General features: G+C 41.9%; 1 protein-coding gene across 4 annotated transcripts in view; it reads right to left on the bottom strand.

Moving 5' to 3' along the window:
* RBBP6 (RB binding protein 6, ubiquitin ligase) overlaps window positions 1-14,965 on the bottom strand; it is a 28,540-nt gene extending 13,575 nt beyond the window's left edge. For 2 of the 4 annotated variants that reach the window (XM_010392264.2, XM_010392266.2), the window contains exons 1-5: window positions 14,735-14,965; window positions 8,810-8,909; window positions 6,894-6,932; window positions 6,221-6,257; window positions 1,611-1,655 (exon numbers count right to left, since the gene is read on the bottom strand). In XM_010392264.2, the coding sequence (XP_010390566.2) occupies window positions 1,611-1,655; window positions 6,221-6,257; window positions 6,894-6,932; window positions 8,810-8,909; window positions 14,735-14,900 (387 nt within the window). In that variant the 5' untranslated portion in view covers window positions 14,901-14,965. The remainder of the gene's footprint in view (window positions 1-1,610; window positions 1,656-6,220; window positions 6,258-6,893; window positions 6,933-8,809; window positions 8,910-14,734) is intronic. The other 2 variants (XM_010392265.2, XM_010392267.2) reach the window with 1 other exon arrangement.

Below are 14,965 nucleotides of genomic sequence, written 5' to 3'. Positions count from 1 at the left end.
TTTGTTCAAATGTTTTTATTACACACTAGTCCAGATACAAGCAGGGTCTAAGGGAGTGACTGTAAATGACTTGGGCCTTCAAGCACCTATCACTCAGCTCAAGCACTCATGGTTTGGTTTTGTATGCATTCATTCACAAAAGCAACCAACTAGTTTCAACATTTTATTAAATGGTTGTTTCATATACACAGTGTTTCTCCACAGTAACAGAATCCGGATCGCCAGCTATGAAATCATTTCCATTAACAGTTACAGAAAGCTTTACAGATAATACTTGACTAATTTGTTTGAACCCAAACGGTTTACAAAACACATCCAAAAGCCACAAAACATTAGTAGGAATAGACCAAAATTCAAATATGGCATTTCATACATAGTAATAATCACCAGAGAACTGTTAACACATTGCCTCCGTGCTGAGCTGGGCTGCACTGAGCGGTTAGAGGGAGTAACAGTGCTGAGCCGCTTGGTGTCATCTTCCTGCATTTTTCTGAAATACTTAAATTTCCTCAAAAGCTTAAATGTGTAGCCCCACCCCTCGGACAGCTTTGCACATTTTAGAGTAAAACTTCACATGAGGTTACAGACCCGAGGACACATTTAGGGACAGCACTAATGGGGACCAAATCTTTTGGTGGCTACCTTCCAAACTAGAGATATTTATATATACAATGTTTTTGGGATTTTTTTGGCCAAATGTACACAGTTTAATTTCTGTTATGAAGAGGGAAAAAGTTACCAGTGGGAAGAGATTTCTTTTTATTAGAAATGAACAAACTCCAGCCTTTATTTTGAGGACAAAGAACTAGCTGCTCTGCCTCAGGCCCTGCCTTCTCTACTGCCTGTAGCTTTAGGGACTGGTGATTGAGCACTTGCCTGTCCACACAGTGCAGTCACTAGTGCTTTCCCAGACAAATTACACATTGGTGAGCAAAAATGCAAGCAGTTCCCGAGCAAAACATGGCATTACAACAGTTTCAGAAGGTCACAGCTGCTCAGATGCCACACATACACATTGGTATATTCCTATAAACAATGAGGTACATTTACGCAATTTACACAGTCTGCGTTCAAACAAATTAGATCGGGTTGTCCACTGTATAGATCCCACAATTTATGGAATTGTGCAGCATTCAGAGAATGGGTCTGTAACTATGACTAGGGATTCAAAATAGCCATGCAATTGTCCATGGTACAGAACCGCTTCTCTTGTGGCTGGTCACACCCCCCTGGAATGTCCGTAACTTACAGCCAATTAAATTCTTCTGTACAAACTGGGTTAGTTTCCAACGCAAAATTAATGAAACGTATGAAAAACGGTAAAACAGCTTCTGAAGAGCTTCTTCTTTGTGTCTTGAGGATGAGTAATACTGCAACATTATGCTGAGGCTGATAAGGTACTCCCCTTCTATCTTCCCAAACTGGGAACTACTCTTTACAGGATAGTATCAAAATATACACACATTTTAAAGTTGAAATAAATACTTTAAATTAATAAAAATTAAAGGGGGTTTTCCAATTACAACAGTTATCCACCTATAGATCACAGTATCAATTTAAAAATAGGAAGCAAACACTTTTTAAAGTATTTGACAAGAATATATATATACCTTAGTAAGCTGGGCCAGAGAAATAGATGCAGAAGAGTCATCAATCTGTTCACAAAAAATTAAACACATATTCAAGTTCTACAGTCAGAACACAGCAATAGTTAACCACTACTATAGTCTGAATGTCTGCACAATATCCCCCTGAGTGTCAACCAGATGCAATCCCAACCCAGTGTAATTTGTATTTATTCAAAACAAAGTCCAAATCCATGATGGCTTAAGAGTATCTACATACTTATGAGAAAAAATTAAAATAACCAACCCCACTGGAGATCTACTTTTTCAAAAGGGTAAGGAAGCCGTCATTTTTCAGTTAAAAAGGACTTTAAAAACTATTTAAGTTTAATTGAGGAAGAAGTATCACTCCAGGTAACTTAATATTAGTGTAGTTTGTAAATGAATCAGTGAATGTCTCATCATTTCTAAATGCACACAGTGATGATTTTGTGAACCCACATTTGCCTGTCAGAATGAAGGCCAGGCTCAGCAGCCCTGAAACACACACCCTGCCCCTCCTGTCAGTACCCAAATAAAAGCCAATCGAGAACAGCAGCCACAATCTGCCACTTTGTCTGGAAAAAAAACAACTGCTTAAATCATTTACATAAAGGTGTTTATAATGACGAAGTAGACTTTATATAAAAATTATGAAAACAGATTTCTTGTATAAGACCACAGGCCCTACCACCAAATCAGTTTGGAAAGTGTGAGAATTTAGATTATTCCTTGCAATTAGACCAAACCTGATCTTTAACAGCAGCCCAGTGCTAAATGAACAAAGGAAAGTACAAAGCATACTCTTGATGATAAAAACATGCATTCAGAGCACAAGCCTGGAACTTTTGTCTCCGTTCTTCTCCTCCCAGCTGTCTATGGAACAGCTCTCAGGAATGAAGTCCTCAGGCTAAAAGCCAGAGAACTAGTGCTGAAGAGCAGTTTTACCACAAGTAAAGAGGTTAACTCGATCTAGTTGCTTCTGCAGTACATTGAATTATATCCCGCCATGAGCAGGACTTGAGCTAGCACAACAATACCAGAAAGACACCTGAATCACTGCTTATTACCTCTAAATTGCTCAAAAATGTAGAATAAAAATTCACAATTTGAACTGAACAGCTCTCCAAGAAGTCATGAAACAGGTCAGCAAAGAGATTAAAACCTTTCCTTAAAAAAGGTGTTGTTCTTTACTACCTAATGTAGTGGAGAATTCGAGAGAACAGTTTTAGCAGACTCTGGAAAAAGTATCTCCATGCAAAAGATGATTCCTCACACCAGGAAGTTGTTTCTCTTCTGTGTTTTCATGAAAGCACACAGAGCATTCCTGTATTACTGACTACAGAGCTCTTGAAAATATGTCTTTGGAGAGGAACACAGAGATCTAGACAAAAAGACCTTCATTCCTCTGCAAGTCTTACCACAAGATTCACCTCTCCTTCTTTCCAGAATGCTTTGTACCTAGTTCTGTTCAAAAGGAGGTCTGCACAAGCATTTTGAAGCTTCATGCTCCATATGCCACTCTTTTACATGTGAAAAAGCAGGCCAGTGTTCTGTCAGGGCAGGCACAGCTATAATTTTGTGGGTTTTTTCAGAAACAAACAAGAAATTAGGAAACCTCTAGCGCTAAATGGTCTAGTACTGACCAGGAACTAAAACACAACAGTTAATAAACTATTAATTCTTTCCTCTATTTTTTTAGGAAGCTGCTATTATACAACCTGCAGGCAATAGTCTAATTTCTTAAAAGAGGTGATATTGAACAGTTATCAAAAGCAGCAAACAGATAATTAATGTACTCTTCAGTGCATTTGCCTATGGCCATTTTTCAATGATCCTATAGTTTTGCCTATTTTTTTTTTCCTTTTAAATTTTGTATTGAAGTATTTCCCGGCAGTCCCTCAAAACAGTCAAGTAGAAACAAGATCTCCATGAACTTGTAGGCAAACCTAAGACAACAGTGCAAAATTATTGTAAAACTCCCCCAAAAAACAACCCAGAGAAAGTAACCCCCAAACCCTAAACTCAACAGCCAATGTTTTAACTCTCATGTCATGCAGCAGACTGAACAGAAACTAACATGAAGCCAAGTGGGCAAGGGGACAGAAAAGAAGAGGAAAAAGCTGATCTCACTGCTGGAGTGCTACACTGAAATTACAGGGCTTTCCCCAAACCCCACAGCCTGGCTACACTACGAGTTCAGCCAGGGAAGCTCCCAGTTGCACCTGATGGTGCTAAACCAACAAGGACAGCTCGGCCCTTCCGCAGCCTCCGAGGAGCCTGGAAGGTACTGAGACACTGACCCTAAAGCAGAAAGGCCCCATGCCCTGGCTTTGGCTGTGCCAAGGGTGGAATGACAGCTGGCAGAAGAGTATGACAATGAAGAAATACTAAAAAGAAGACACTTTTGTGTATCCTTTAAAAAAAGAAATCTTAATGACTTTAACTTTGCAGCTTTACTCTCCATCAGTAACTGATGAGATTTACTCCAACTACATCAAGACCCAGCTTCTGTTCTGAAATACATGCAAAAATATGTGTATTACTAAAAAAAAAAAAAAAAAAAGGCAAACAATCCCCCCACACCAAGACCTGAGTTAGCTTTAAGAACAAACTATTTGTGTCTCCAGCCCCAGAAGCTGCTGAGGCTGCAGGGCTTTTCCAGTGAGAGAGGGCCTGTACAGAGGGATGCAAGGCTTCCACCCTCCCAGACCAGGGACAGTCAGAGCACACCAGGGAATGGCTCTGCTTTGCTTTTCCTTCCCTGCTGTTAGTTCTTACTCACCCTAAGTCTTCCCTCCCACTCTGGGATTTTTCCTTTTTTGACACATCTACATTAGCTTATGGTAAGATGCTACTGAGCAATGTAATACAGACATGCCAGGGAACACACGAGGCTAAAAGAATGTTAACTTTATTTATGAACATGTGGTTTGTGTTTATACACATGCTAGTAAACAAAAAGAAAAAGAACTGTTTTCAAGAAATAAAAACCCATCTGAATTAGATCAAATACTATAAACGTGGTTTACATAAATGCATTACATTAACTGCTAGGGTCACTGGGCCAGTTCAGCTAACTCCAACTCACAATGAGAGGCATTAATCTCCAAAAGGAATTTCAATCAATCAGCAATAGAATTATGGATGTTACATTTAGTGGTTTTAGACCTACACAGAGCAAGTTATCAATTTGAGGTTAATTGTTTCCATGGGAACCAGAGGCTGTATTCTTCCCAGAACACAGCCCCAGAGTTCAGGAATTTCTAGATTAAATTACCCTAATAGCTGATCAAGTGATCAGAACCAATGATCCAGGGTTAGTGTAATGCCTCACACCAGTCTAGTGAAGGAGAAGCAGTTATACTTAAAATAAAGATGAAAAATAAACCCCACCAAATAGTACTTTGATACTCTAAGGACTATTGGAAAAGCATAGTTGCACACAGTACTGACCCAAGTGGCACACCAAGATCTAGCCCATCACCAGGCACGGATTTCTGTGTGGGATTATATGTTAGCAGCGGAACAACAGTGTTTGCAAACCTGAAGGAAAATGCTGCCCCTTTTCCAAATGTGAATTCCAAGTGGTGGTATACTAAAGAAAGGCTTAACCTTTGGGAATTACAGCAGCAGCCAATCCTGGAGTCACCCAGATCCAAAAACGTGCTGCAGGCAGATGTTAAGAAAAGTGACAGGGATTTCACTCCACGAATGCCCCAGGCTCTAACTTGGTGCCAAAATTTGTGTTTCATATTGTCATTTGCAGACTGTTGAACTAAACTGCTTCACCAGATAAAGAGGGGAGATCAAATGCAGGACTTTAGAATACCACTCTGTGTAGCAGCGATATTGAAATTCACGTCAGGCTATTAAAGACATTTCTGTACTCAGGGGGGCCCAAACAATATCACTTCAATTATACAGTTTTAGGAACAAATACCCAAATATTTAAGGACACAAGAAGGAATCATTTAGCTGCACAGAACTGTCCTGAAAACATCTGGGATATGCTGGGCTTGGTATTTGTTTGAACCCCCAAGTCAAAAGTACGGAACAGCACCAAGTTTCACAATAATGATTTCTCAGTGGTTTTTGATAACATTTTCAAAAACCATTAGGCAAAAAAAAGGTATTTAAAAACAAAAGCTAAGTGATACAATGTGAAAATGGCAAAAAATACACTCCAAACAGTTTTTATTGCAAGAAACAAAAAGCACACAACAACCTATACAAACATACATATCACTAGCTATAGACAGACAGATGTAGAACATGGTACCATGTTCAGTGTGCAAACCTCGAGCCTACAGGATCTGGAAACGATCATACATTATCTGTACAACACAGAGTCATACAGGAGAGATTCTGGCATATTCAATATGAAATACAATGCATTACTAGGCACAAATACCAATATTCACATTAGAACTCTGCAAATGATGGCATTACCCAGTTTTTACTATGCTGAATCAAATACAATGTATTTACAACATACACTAGGTTTTACTGTAAAATATATTAAGTTAACGTTTGGCAAGTTAATAAAAGGCTGCATTGTTTAGAATTAAGTGCAGTGTGTAGGAAAAAAAGTGTGAGATTGTGTTTTTACATACTGCTTTTGATGTTCCACTCACTGGCTCACTTCGACTTCTAGAAGAAGAAATAAAGGTGATCAGAATTTAAAACAAATCACTTGTACCCGACACAAAGATTCCAGAATCTGAACATCACAACATTATGCTCCAATACTCTAGTGCATGTGGATATTTATTTGTAACATAAACTGTTCTCTCTTGGTACATTCAGTGCAACTAAAAAATCCCCCCAAATCACATTTGTACATTGTGACAAATTACTCAAGACTTACAGATCTAGAACACAACAGTGCAAGAGGAGGTCCTCATATATTTTGTCTGCTCTCTAAGTATCAAACCCATGAAGTCTGTACTAGAGTTCTGTGTTCTTAAATAATCAATCATCGAAGCATGGGGCAGCTTTGGCCAACACGTACATCCCTGGTATCACACACAGGTACCAGATACAGGGCTTCTGTTTCTATGAAAGAACAGTGATAATCTACAAGTGCAAGTTTGCTCAAGTGAAAAGCACAGTCACGTGACAAAGGGGCAACATAACAGTGTCAGCAGCACAGTCTCTAGAACAGTGTTTCTTTGTGGAAGCCCAAGCACTGTGTTCAGAGATCTACTATATTTAGCCATCAAAGTGCCAAAATATTAAACATGTTACATATGCTATATTGACTAAAAATAGTAGTAGAAATGTCACCTGAAAGTAGTTTCTAGGATTTTGTGCGATTTAGGAGTCCTGTGACAAAAAAAAAGGTCTTAATTGCCAGAATTTGCTATAAGATAATCTTGAATATGTTACAATATTTTAGGAAATATGTATCACATTTGAAAACTTGCTGAGATTCCACATACTCGTTGGTCTGGACCTGCATGCTCCTCATCATGAACCACACATGCAGCCACTGAGAGAGTTAACAAACAATCCACGCATCATCCAAAGAGTCCCATGAGCAGAAGCAATGCAAAGCCTGCTGGGGAATTCACATGCCAATGGAGAGGCTCAGCTTCCTGCCACGGCTAAACCCCCAGGCTCCCAATTATACCTCCTGAAGGTGAGGAAGTACATGGAAATACTTTTGATTACCACACAGTAATCAAAAACAGTTGCTTCAGCCATTTACTTTAGGGTGAGTAATGCCTTTCTGAAGGCCTCTCCACCATTCCAGCAGACATTCCCCATCCCCAAACATTAACCAGCCTATCAGTGGTTTCTGTGGTGTTTCCAGGTGAGGAACAGAAAGCTCATCTGCCTGGTTAATTTTCAAGTCTACCACAGCAGTGCTGTTCTTTCCTGATCCACCCACACCACTGATGGAATCTTTGATGCCAGCTTTGATTCTTTGGAGGGCTTTACAACACCAGGAGAGGTGCACTGACAGGACAGCAGTCAGCACACACTGAAATGAACCCTCAAAGCAAGGCTGTGTTTACAGGCACAATGCTGTGGGTGCAGAATCCCAAAGGAGAGCCTGGAAGCACTGCACCAACTCCTGCAGTAACATATCCCAAGGATACATGCAGAGCCACATCCATTCGAGGTCTTTTGCTTGCAAATGGTTCATGGGTACCAGGACACTGCCGTATTGTTTGTTCAAGACACACTGTAACTCCTCAGGGTACTTTATTGAGAACCAACATTAGAAAGACATGGCAAAACCACAAGCTAATAGTATCTCCTGCTGGTTGTGAAGAGGCATGGCTTTAAGGACGATAAAAAACATGCCCATTCCAACAGAGCTGATGTAGCTGTTATCAATCTGGACTGTATGAAAACATCAATGCAGCAAAATCCTGTAGTCAGGATTGCATTTGAGTGTCTGTGATTTAAATCAATATTGAATACAGAGAATCAGGTGTAAACTTTAGAAATACAGAATTAAAACTTGGAGCACAGATCCCATCTTGGGTACAGACACACTCAGAAAGGTAACCAGTACCTTTGGCAATGTGCTACACTGCTTCTGAGATTTGAGTTTGGGCAGGATTAACTATTCCTTCATGGTACTAGCACAAAAGCCAGTACCCTTTAGGGTATGGTTCTTTTGCCTCAAATAGATACCGTCTTTAGAAAATGCACAGGAATCACTTAGGAATGAAACTTCTTGTCTGCATGGTTCACCAGCTGGCAACCAACCCTTGGTCTTTCCTCTAGAACTGCTATACAACTCCCCAGGATCTGAGGCAGAAAAATACCTGTCATATCCTGCCCCACCTCCCCCAAATGCAGGCAATACTCCCAGAATCAAACTCTTCTGAGATGGGAACAAATGCTAAGCTTACACTACAATGCGTACCTGTCTTTGTTAAAAAGGCACGCACATACAATAAGGAATCTCCCCATGTAGAGGAAAACAGGATCTGCACTTGAATCTCAGAAAAATAAACCCCAAAACAAACTCAATAGAATCATCTCAGAAGTTACCATTGCTGGTGTCTGAACACCAAAATCTTAAGTCTCCTTTAGGACAGACACATTGAAATCTACCCCATGACAACAAACACCAGCAGCAGCTTTAACAAGCAAGCTACAACCCGAGTGCCTCTGCAACGCTGTCAGTAACCAGGTGGGCACACTGACCCCCTCCCAAAGAAGAGAATGTTTGGAGTACTTACATAACGTATGTTTTGCTGGTAGCTTTAACTCCTCCAATAGGGATTCTCCTCACAATCACCGATGAGTTCTTGGGAATCAGGGCACTATCATCAGTGTATTCTGGAAACAACATCAATACAGAAAAAGTGTTAGTCAATTTGTAAGAATGTATTTAATATGCAATTACAAAGCACTTTTGAGAATCCCTTTGGAGATCTAAAAGCAAAATTTTATATGTAACATCAGGCTTTCACACTCTCGACACACCAACAGCACCTGTCAAGAAATCTTCAGGTCTGATAATCAAACACAAGCAGCAAAATCGTTTCCAGTTTTTAAAGTTAGTTTGAATGTCAAGAGCAAAATGGTTTCAAGTGACACTAAAGCAGAGTCTGATAAAGCATCAGGTTCTTCCCTGATCTGTTTTAAGCTGGTTTTGCTTCTGTCTGGCTACGAAACCAAGAGATCTCTGGACAAAAACAAATGACAGCCAAGCCTCACCTGCATAAAACAGATTCTAAAGTCTGTGACTGCTTGTCCTGAACAAACCAAGCACCAGTTAAAGCAGGAAAACTCTACACCAGTGTTTTCAGTGTGTTAAGTACACCTGACTCCCCTCTGCTGCCCTGCTCAGGCCTGGCAGAACAGCAGAGGCACCAGCTCTGTGCTTGGAGCTGCACCATCCCCAGCCACACTGGGCAGCTGCTCAGGGCCTGACAGAGAAATGCAACTGAAACTGGCAGCACTGGAATTTGGAGCACAGAAACTTGGGGGGGGTCTGAGCTTGCTTTCACAAGTAGGACAGAAGTGGCTCAAACTAAAGTGGTGCCTCCCCCCTTAAGCTCACCATCCAGTCTGAATTAACCAAAGGGATACAAGTTCTTTCCATTCACTTTCTGTAGAGAAGAGAGACTCACACAAAATGACTTCTGAAGGCAGCCTTGAAAAGACTTTGGAAAACAAGCATGTGCCTGGAGCTATACCTGCTCTGCCTTGGCCTGTACTGTGCTGGTTGTCTAAAGAGAAGAAAAGCCTCCTGACCTTTTACATAAGGCCTAAACAAAAATCCAACTCTCAGACACACTTTGAGTAGGCTTAAAATGCAAAGATCTCTCCATAAGAATGGTTTTTATATGGAACTTACACAGGCTGGATAGGACTAAATATTGTAAAGCACCATGAGCAGTCCTTCCCTGTGATGTGCCTGCAATGCTAGTTATTCCAATCCCTTACCTTTGCAGACTGAATCAGAACCTGGTCTGAAACCCAGAGTTGTTGTGTATCTAGTCAAGCTCTGTCAGGATGAGTTTGCACAGTGATCACGCACAAAATCGGAGCATCTCACAATTTATGCCCCATTTTTCAGTATATTATTCCCACAGGCAAGAACCTTCCTTAGACCAAAACATACCTAGCAGAAGACATCACTTCAACCATGAAATTAAAATTTTACTTCTATTTCGAACTAACAGAACATTTCTTCAGAAAACTGAGAAATCATTTAGCTGAAACTAATTCCTTATGTTCCCCCCAGGGAACCAAACAGTGAGATTCTGCTGGACTGCAGAGTAGTTGAAAACTGTGGGTGAAAGGACTAGCAATGATGGAAACAGCAGCTCTTACGGAAGTCACATCCTGACACAAGCCTTAGAGCTCTGCTCCTCACACAGCCACCTGTCAAGAGAGGCTGCTCTGGGACTTTCTGATGGAGGAGGAGTTCAAGCAGTGCTGAGGCTGAGACAAACACCTGGAAGATGGTGCCAGCTGCAGTTCCAGAAGCCCAAAGCAGCTGTTTCTACTTGTGGAACAGAGTCAAACAAAAGTGTTCTTTCTTTCTGGTCTGGATCACAAATCACTGGACTGTGATTTCAGAGATACAGGATAAGCAACAGTAGCTTCACAAAAAGGCTTTCAGATTAAACTGGTGTCTCCCGATAGGAACCTGCTCCTCATGGGCAGCAACATCCCCTGGCAGAGATTCACAACTCCCAGGACCTGCACAGCCCTGTCACTGTCTTGCCATGACTCCACACCTCAAGGTGAGCAGTGAGGCCAACTCAACACAGCTATTGCTCACGCTCATCCAAGCAGAGCTCCAACAGAAACGCTCAAAGCTGGAGGCAGCAACACTGTTCATTCCCACTCCCATATAGCACAAACTTGTTTTACCACCAGTCACGGCCGGGAAGTGGCTACTGGATTTTGTCAATCTGAGCTGTGATTAAAACTACACAACTAACCCAAAATACCTGCAAAACCAAAGAAAGATCTGGATTAAAGGCAAGAGCAGAAGAGACACAGCAGTCTAAAACCTGCTATTTATCCTACAAGAAAATAGTAGCTTGAAAGAGTCCAGAGAAAGAAGTATTTCAAGGCATGAATGGAGGCAAACTAGTTAACATCAGCTACCCTGACTGCTGCCTCACATAGACTTAGAAATCTGACATCAACGACTGCATTAATGTCCACAACCTTCTTACAGCTAAGTGCAAAGAGCTCAGATTTGCTGGCAACTTTATGCTGCTTCACATCGAATGAGCAAGTTAAAAATCTCAGTTTTAAATTCATCTATTATAAGAATTTCTGCTAGTTTTAATAACTTGTGCTTATGTATCAAGTTACTGACAAAAGCTCCCACATTATTTTCTGGCCTGCTTTCATGCATCTGACAGCACTGCCCAAGCAGCTCTGAGCACTCTGAGAGGTTCTTCACCCAGGTGAAGTACAGAACTCACCAGGAGTCCTTGGAAGGCAAGTCTAGGTGTAGGTGTGCCAGAGCAGGGAAAAGTCTTGCTAAGCAGCTGTTAGGCTGCTGGGGAAGGATGTGCAGGTAAGAGCTGGAATACCAGCCAACATGCCAGGCTGTCCCCACCAGAACACAGGGAATTCCCTAGAACACATTTTCTCCCTAGACAGGATTTGTTAACTCTGTTCTCATCACCAGCACTTGCTCACTTTGTGACAAGCCATTGCTGTAGCTGGCTACGAAAGCAGCCTTGAAACTTCCCGAGTAACAGACCGGGCCACTCCTGTTGGATTTTCTGCCTCCCCCAGAACAAGCATCCCTGATCTCATCTACAACAGGCAGATCACCACTTCGGGAACAAGCTGGCTCAGGAGGCTAAACAGCCCAGGGAATCCCCATTTGCACTCTCACCACACAGCACTGTGCCTCACAAGAGCCCCTGCACTGCTCTGAAGGGATGAGTCAATAAAATCCACCCTACTTCCAATCATTAATCGGATTACACTACCCGCCCCATGTGTTAAGGTCCTCTTGGCTCTGGTGTGGTGTCAGCGTGGGGCTGAAGTGCCCGAGCACTATTCTGCCTTGAAACCACTCATCCATCCCACACCAGTTCAGAGGCACGGTTTGGGGTTTATTTTCTTTGTATTTTACCCTGTAAGTATGGCACATTTTTCAAGTGTTCTGTTTCAGAATGTCACAGCGCAGGAAAGAACGCTCAAGAAACCTCAGTTCTGGAGCTTGCAGCTCTTCCACAATATTCTGGGAACACCTATTACAGAAGAAAGGTAAAAAATTCCAGCTCCAATGGAATGGAGGCAAGTTTAAAAGCACCATTCTCAAGCACAGGCTTTAGAGAACATGCTTTGATAGCAGGCATGGAAGAGGGACTCCCTATATAAAACAGGTCCCACCCAATCACTTTGCATTCCCAGAATCTTACACAGTCCACCATATCCTTTTTCCCACCAATATTTAAAATCCTGTGTACTTCTAGCTTATACTAGCAGTTTTCCTATTACTAGCTTTCCATTAGGAAAAGTAACAGCTCCTGAACTGTAAAAGCTTCCATGATCTTGGACGATCTGAACACACAGCACATCTCCACTCATGCCTCACTTTGTTCTTCGCAAGAACATTTTAACATTTACTCAGGACTCCTGAACAGACAAAATTATAAAAACCCAATACTTATGTCCACATGTAAGAATTCCTAGCATCCCACTTCAGCAGAATATCCCAGTCTAGTTTTTAATTTCTGCAGGTTAATTTAAGTATCTATATCTCATTAATAAAAACTGAGATGCACATTTGTGCATATAAACCAAAGATTTGACAGACATAAATTTTGGAAACGCATTCTCTAGCTATGCTCTGCAAATTGCAGGGGGATTTTTGCCCTTAGGAAAGCTTCAATAACCATCTGTGTCACTAATATAGAATTTTTAATTATGTATTTTACATAGTTATATATTTATAATTTTATACTCATTTTGCAGAGGTTAAAGTGCAACAAAACCTGCCCATAGGACCCAGGAAAATCCTTTTCTAACTTCACCTTGAGGCAACACCACTTTAAACAGCTTCTAGCGAGGCAAACACTTTTCCTTCCCTGGGCTCTGGTTACACATGAAAACAAAGTAACACCCCGGCAAATCTGGTATGATGGATGCTGCAGTGATGCTTTATGAGGTGACATTTACGAGCATCTTTTTCTCCTAACAACTTTGCTTTCTGTTCACCTGCTACAACAAACTACACGTGTTTGGTCTATTTCAAAGCAGTTGTTGCTCTGGTGCCCACAGCGGGGCTCCAGCACAGCTCCTTCCCAGCCAAGGCTCTGTTTCCCACAGCCCCGACCAGCCCGGGTGACGTCAGCCGCTCCTTCAGGGAGCCCAAAATGCCCCAGCAACTCCGGACACAGCGCAGGGACCCTCCTCAGCACAGCCCTCAAAGCGAATCAAACTCAGTGTTCAAAAGCTTTCCACAATTTTATTCAATGCTGTTAGAAAAATCCAAGGCTTCTCAACTGTGTCTCTACCTACGTTTATCACGCAACACAACAGCAGCCCCAGGACCCCTAATGCTGTGCTGTGAAGTCTCTTCACACTCTCCTGGAAATAATTTAAATATCTGTAGATAAACAGATCCTTTAACTCCAGCCCCTTCGAAGGTCAGGGCTGAAGTTACAGAGCATTCTCTTTAAACTTCAAGACTTAACACTGAAAGAGAAAATAACCCCACCAGTGCACATTTTAAAGAAAAGAACTACTGAGACACAGAACCAGAGGGAGCAAAAAAAAAAAGTTTTAACGTTGAAAGAATGAAAACACAATTCCTTTTATTTCTGAAAAGTCACACTCCGAAGTCTTTAATCACATTCAAACTTATTAGGATGGCAGATTACCAAACTGAAGCATCATTGTAACACAAGCCCATATTCACACCTCAGAATCAAGCATTATTTATTAGATTTAAGAGAATTTATGACTTCCCAAAGAACATTTCTTACATATATTCACTGTAAATGTTCTGCCATAAAACTTCAGGACTGCCCTGATACAGCAAACACTAAGTGCCAAAAAGAAAAAAAAAATTAGACAAGAATGATGAGATGATGCTCAGCAGTATCCAAATTACCGTGTCTTTTGTTTGGAAAACTTATATTAACCAGGAATTCCGAAGAGTAATTTTGATGACTGAACGCTGATTGTGTAAAAGGCTTTAAAGGTCTGCAGAAATTGTAACTCCCTGATACACTAACACAAATTGTTGCTTCTAAGTAATTACTGCAATGGGCACTTGCTTTCAATGAAAGGCGAGTAACAAAAGCTGCAAAGTACCTTCCAATGAAGCGGGACAAAAAGAAGTTGAAGACAAAGTTCAGTCATCAAACACACTTTTTTTCCCCCCATTCAAATTAGCTATGTGCTATATTCCTATCACCTTCACATTTCTGCCAGATTTCAAAGAAAGCTGGCAGGTTTTTTATGGTGAGACATCCTCCCCCTCCCCCCCCATTTCACCTACAACTCCAGGAAACCAAAACTTTAGTAGCACCGTCGCACACGAACCCGTGCTCCGCACGTAGAACTGCTCGGACGGTGTTGTGAGAGCAACAGCTACAAAGAAACAGCTCTGAGCCCACAGCAGCCTCAGCTCCATCACCGCAGCACCACTGCCCCCGAACCCCACGCACCTTCTTTGGTCTGCGCGTTGGTGATCTGCAGGTCGCAGTCGGCCGCCTTCAGCTTCTCCCGGCCCATGATCTGGCGCTTGAGGTCGCTCAGGGAGATGTGGAGCCCGTCGAAGGTGACCGTGTCATAGTTGAGCTTGGAGGAGAACTTGTAATGCACGCACGACATGGCGGGGCGCGGGCACCGCCCGCTCTGGCGCGGCGGGGCCGCGGGGGTCGGGCAGGGCCCGCGGG

The sequence above is a fragment of the Corvus cornix genome, chromosome 14, assembly GCF_000738735.6.
Source record: "Corvus cornix cornix isolate S_Up_H32 chromosome 14, ASM73873v5, whole genome shotgun sequence".
NCBI lineage: Eukaryota > Metazoa > Chordata > Aves > Passeriformes > Corvidae > Corvus > Corvus cornix.
This window is presented reverse-complemented; position numbering and strand designations above follow the sequence as displayed.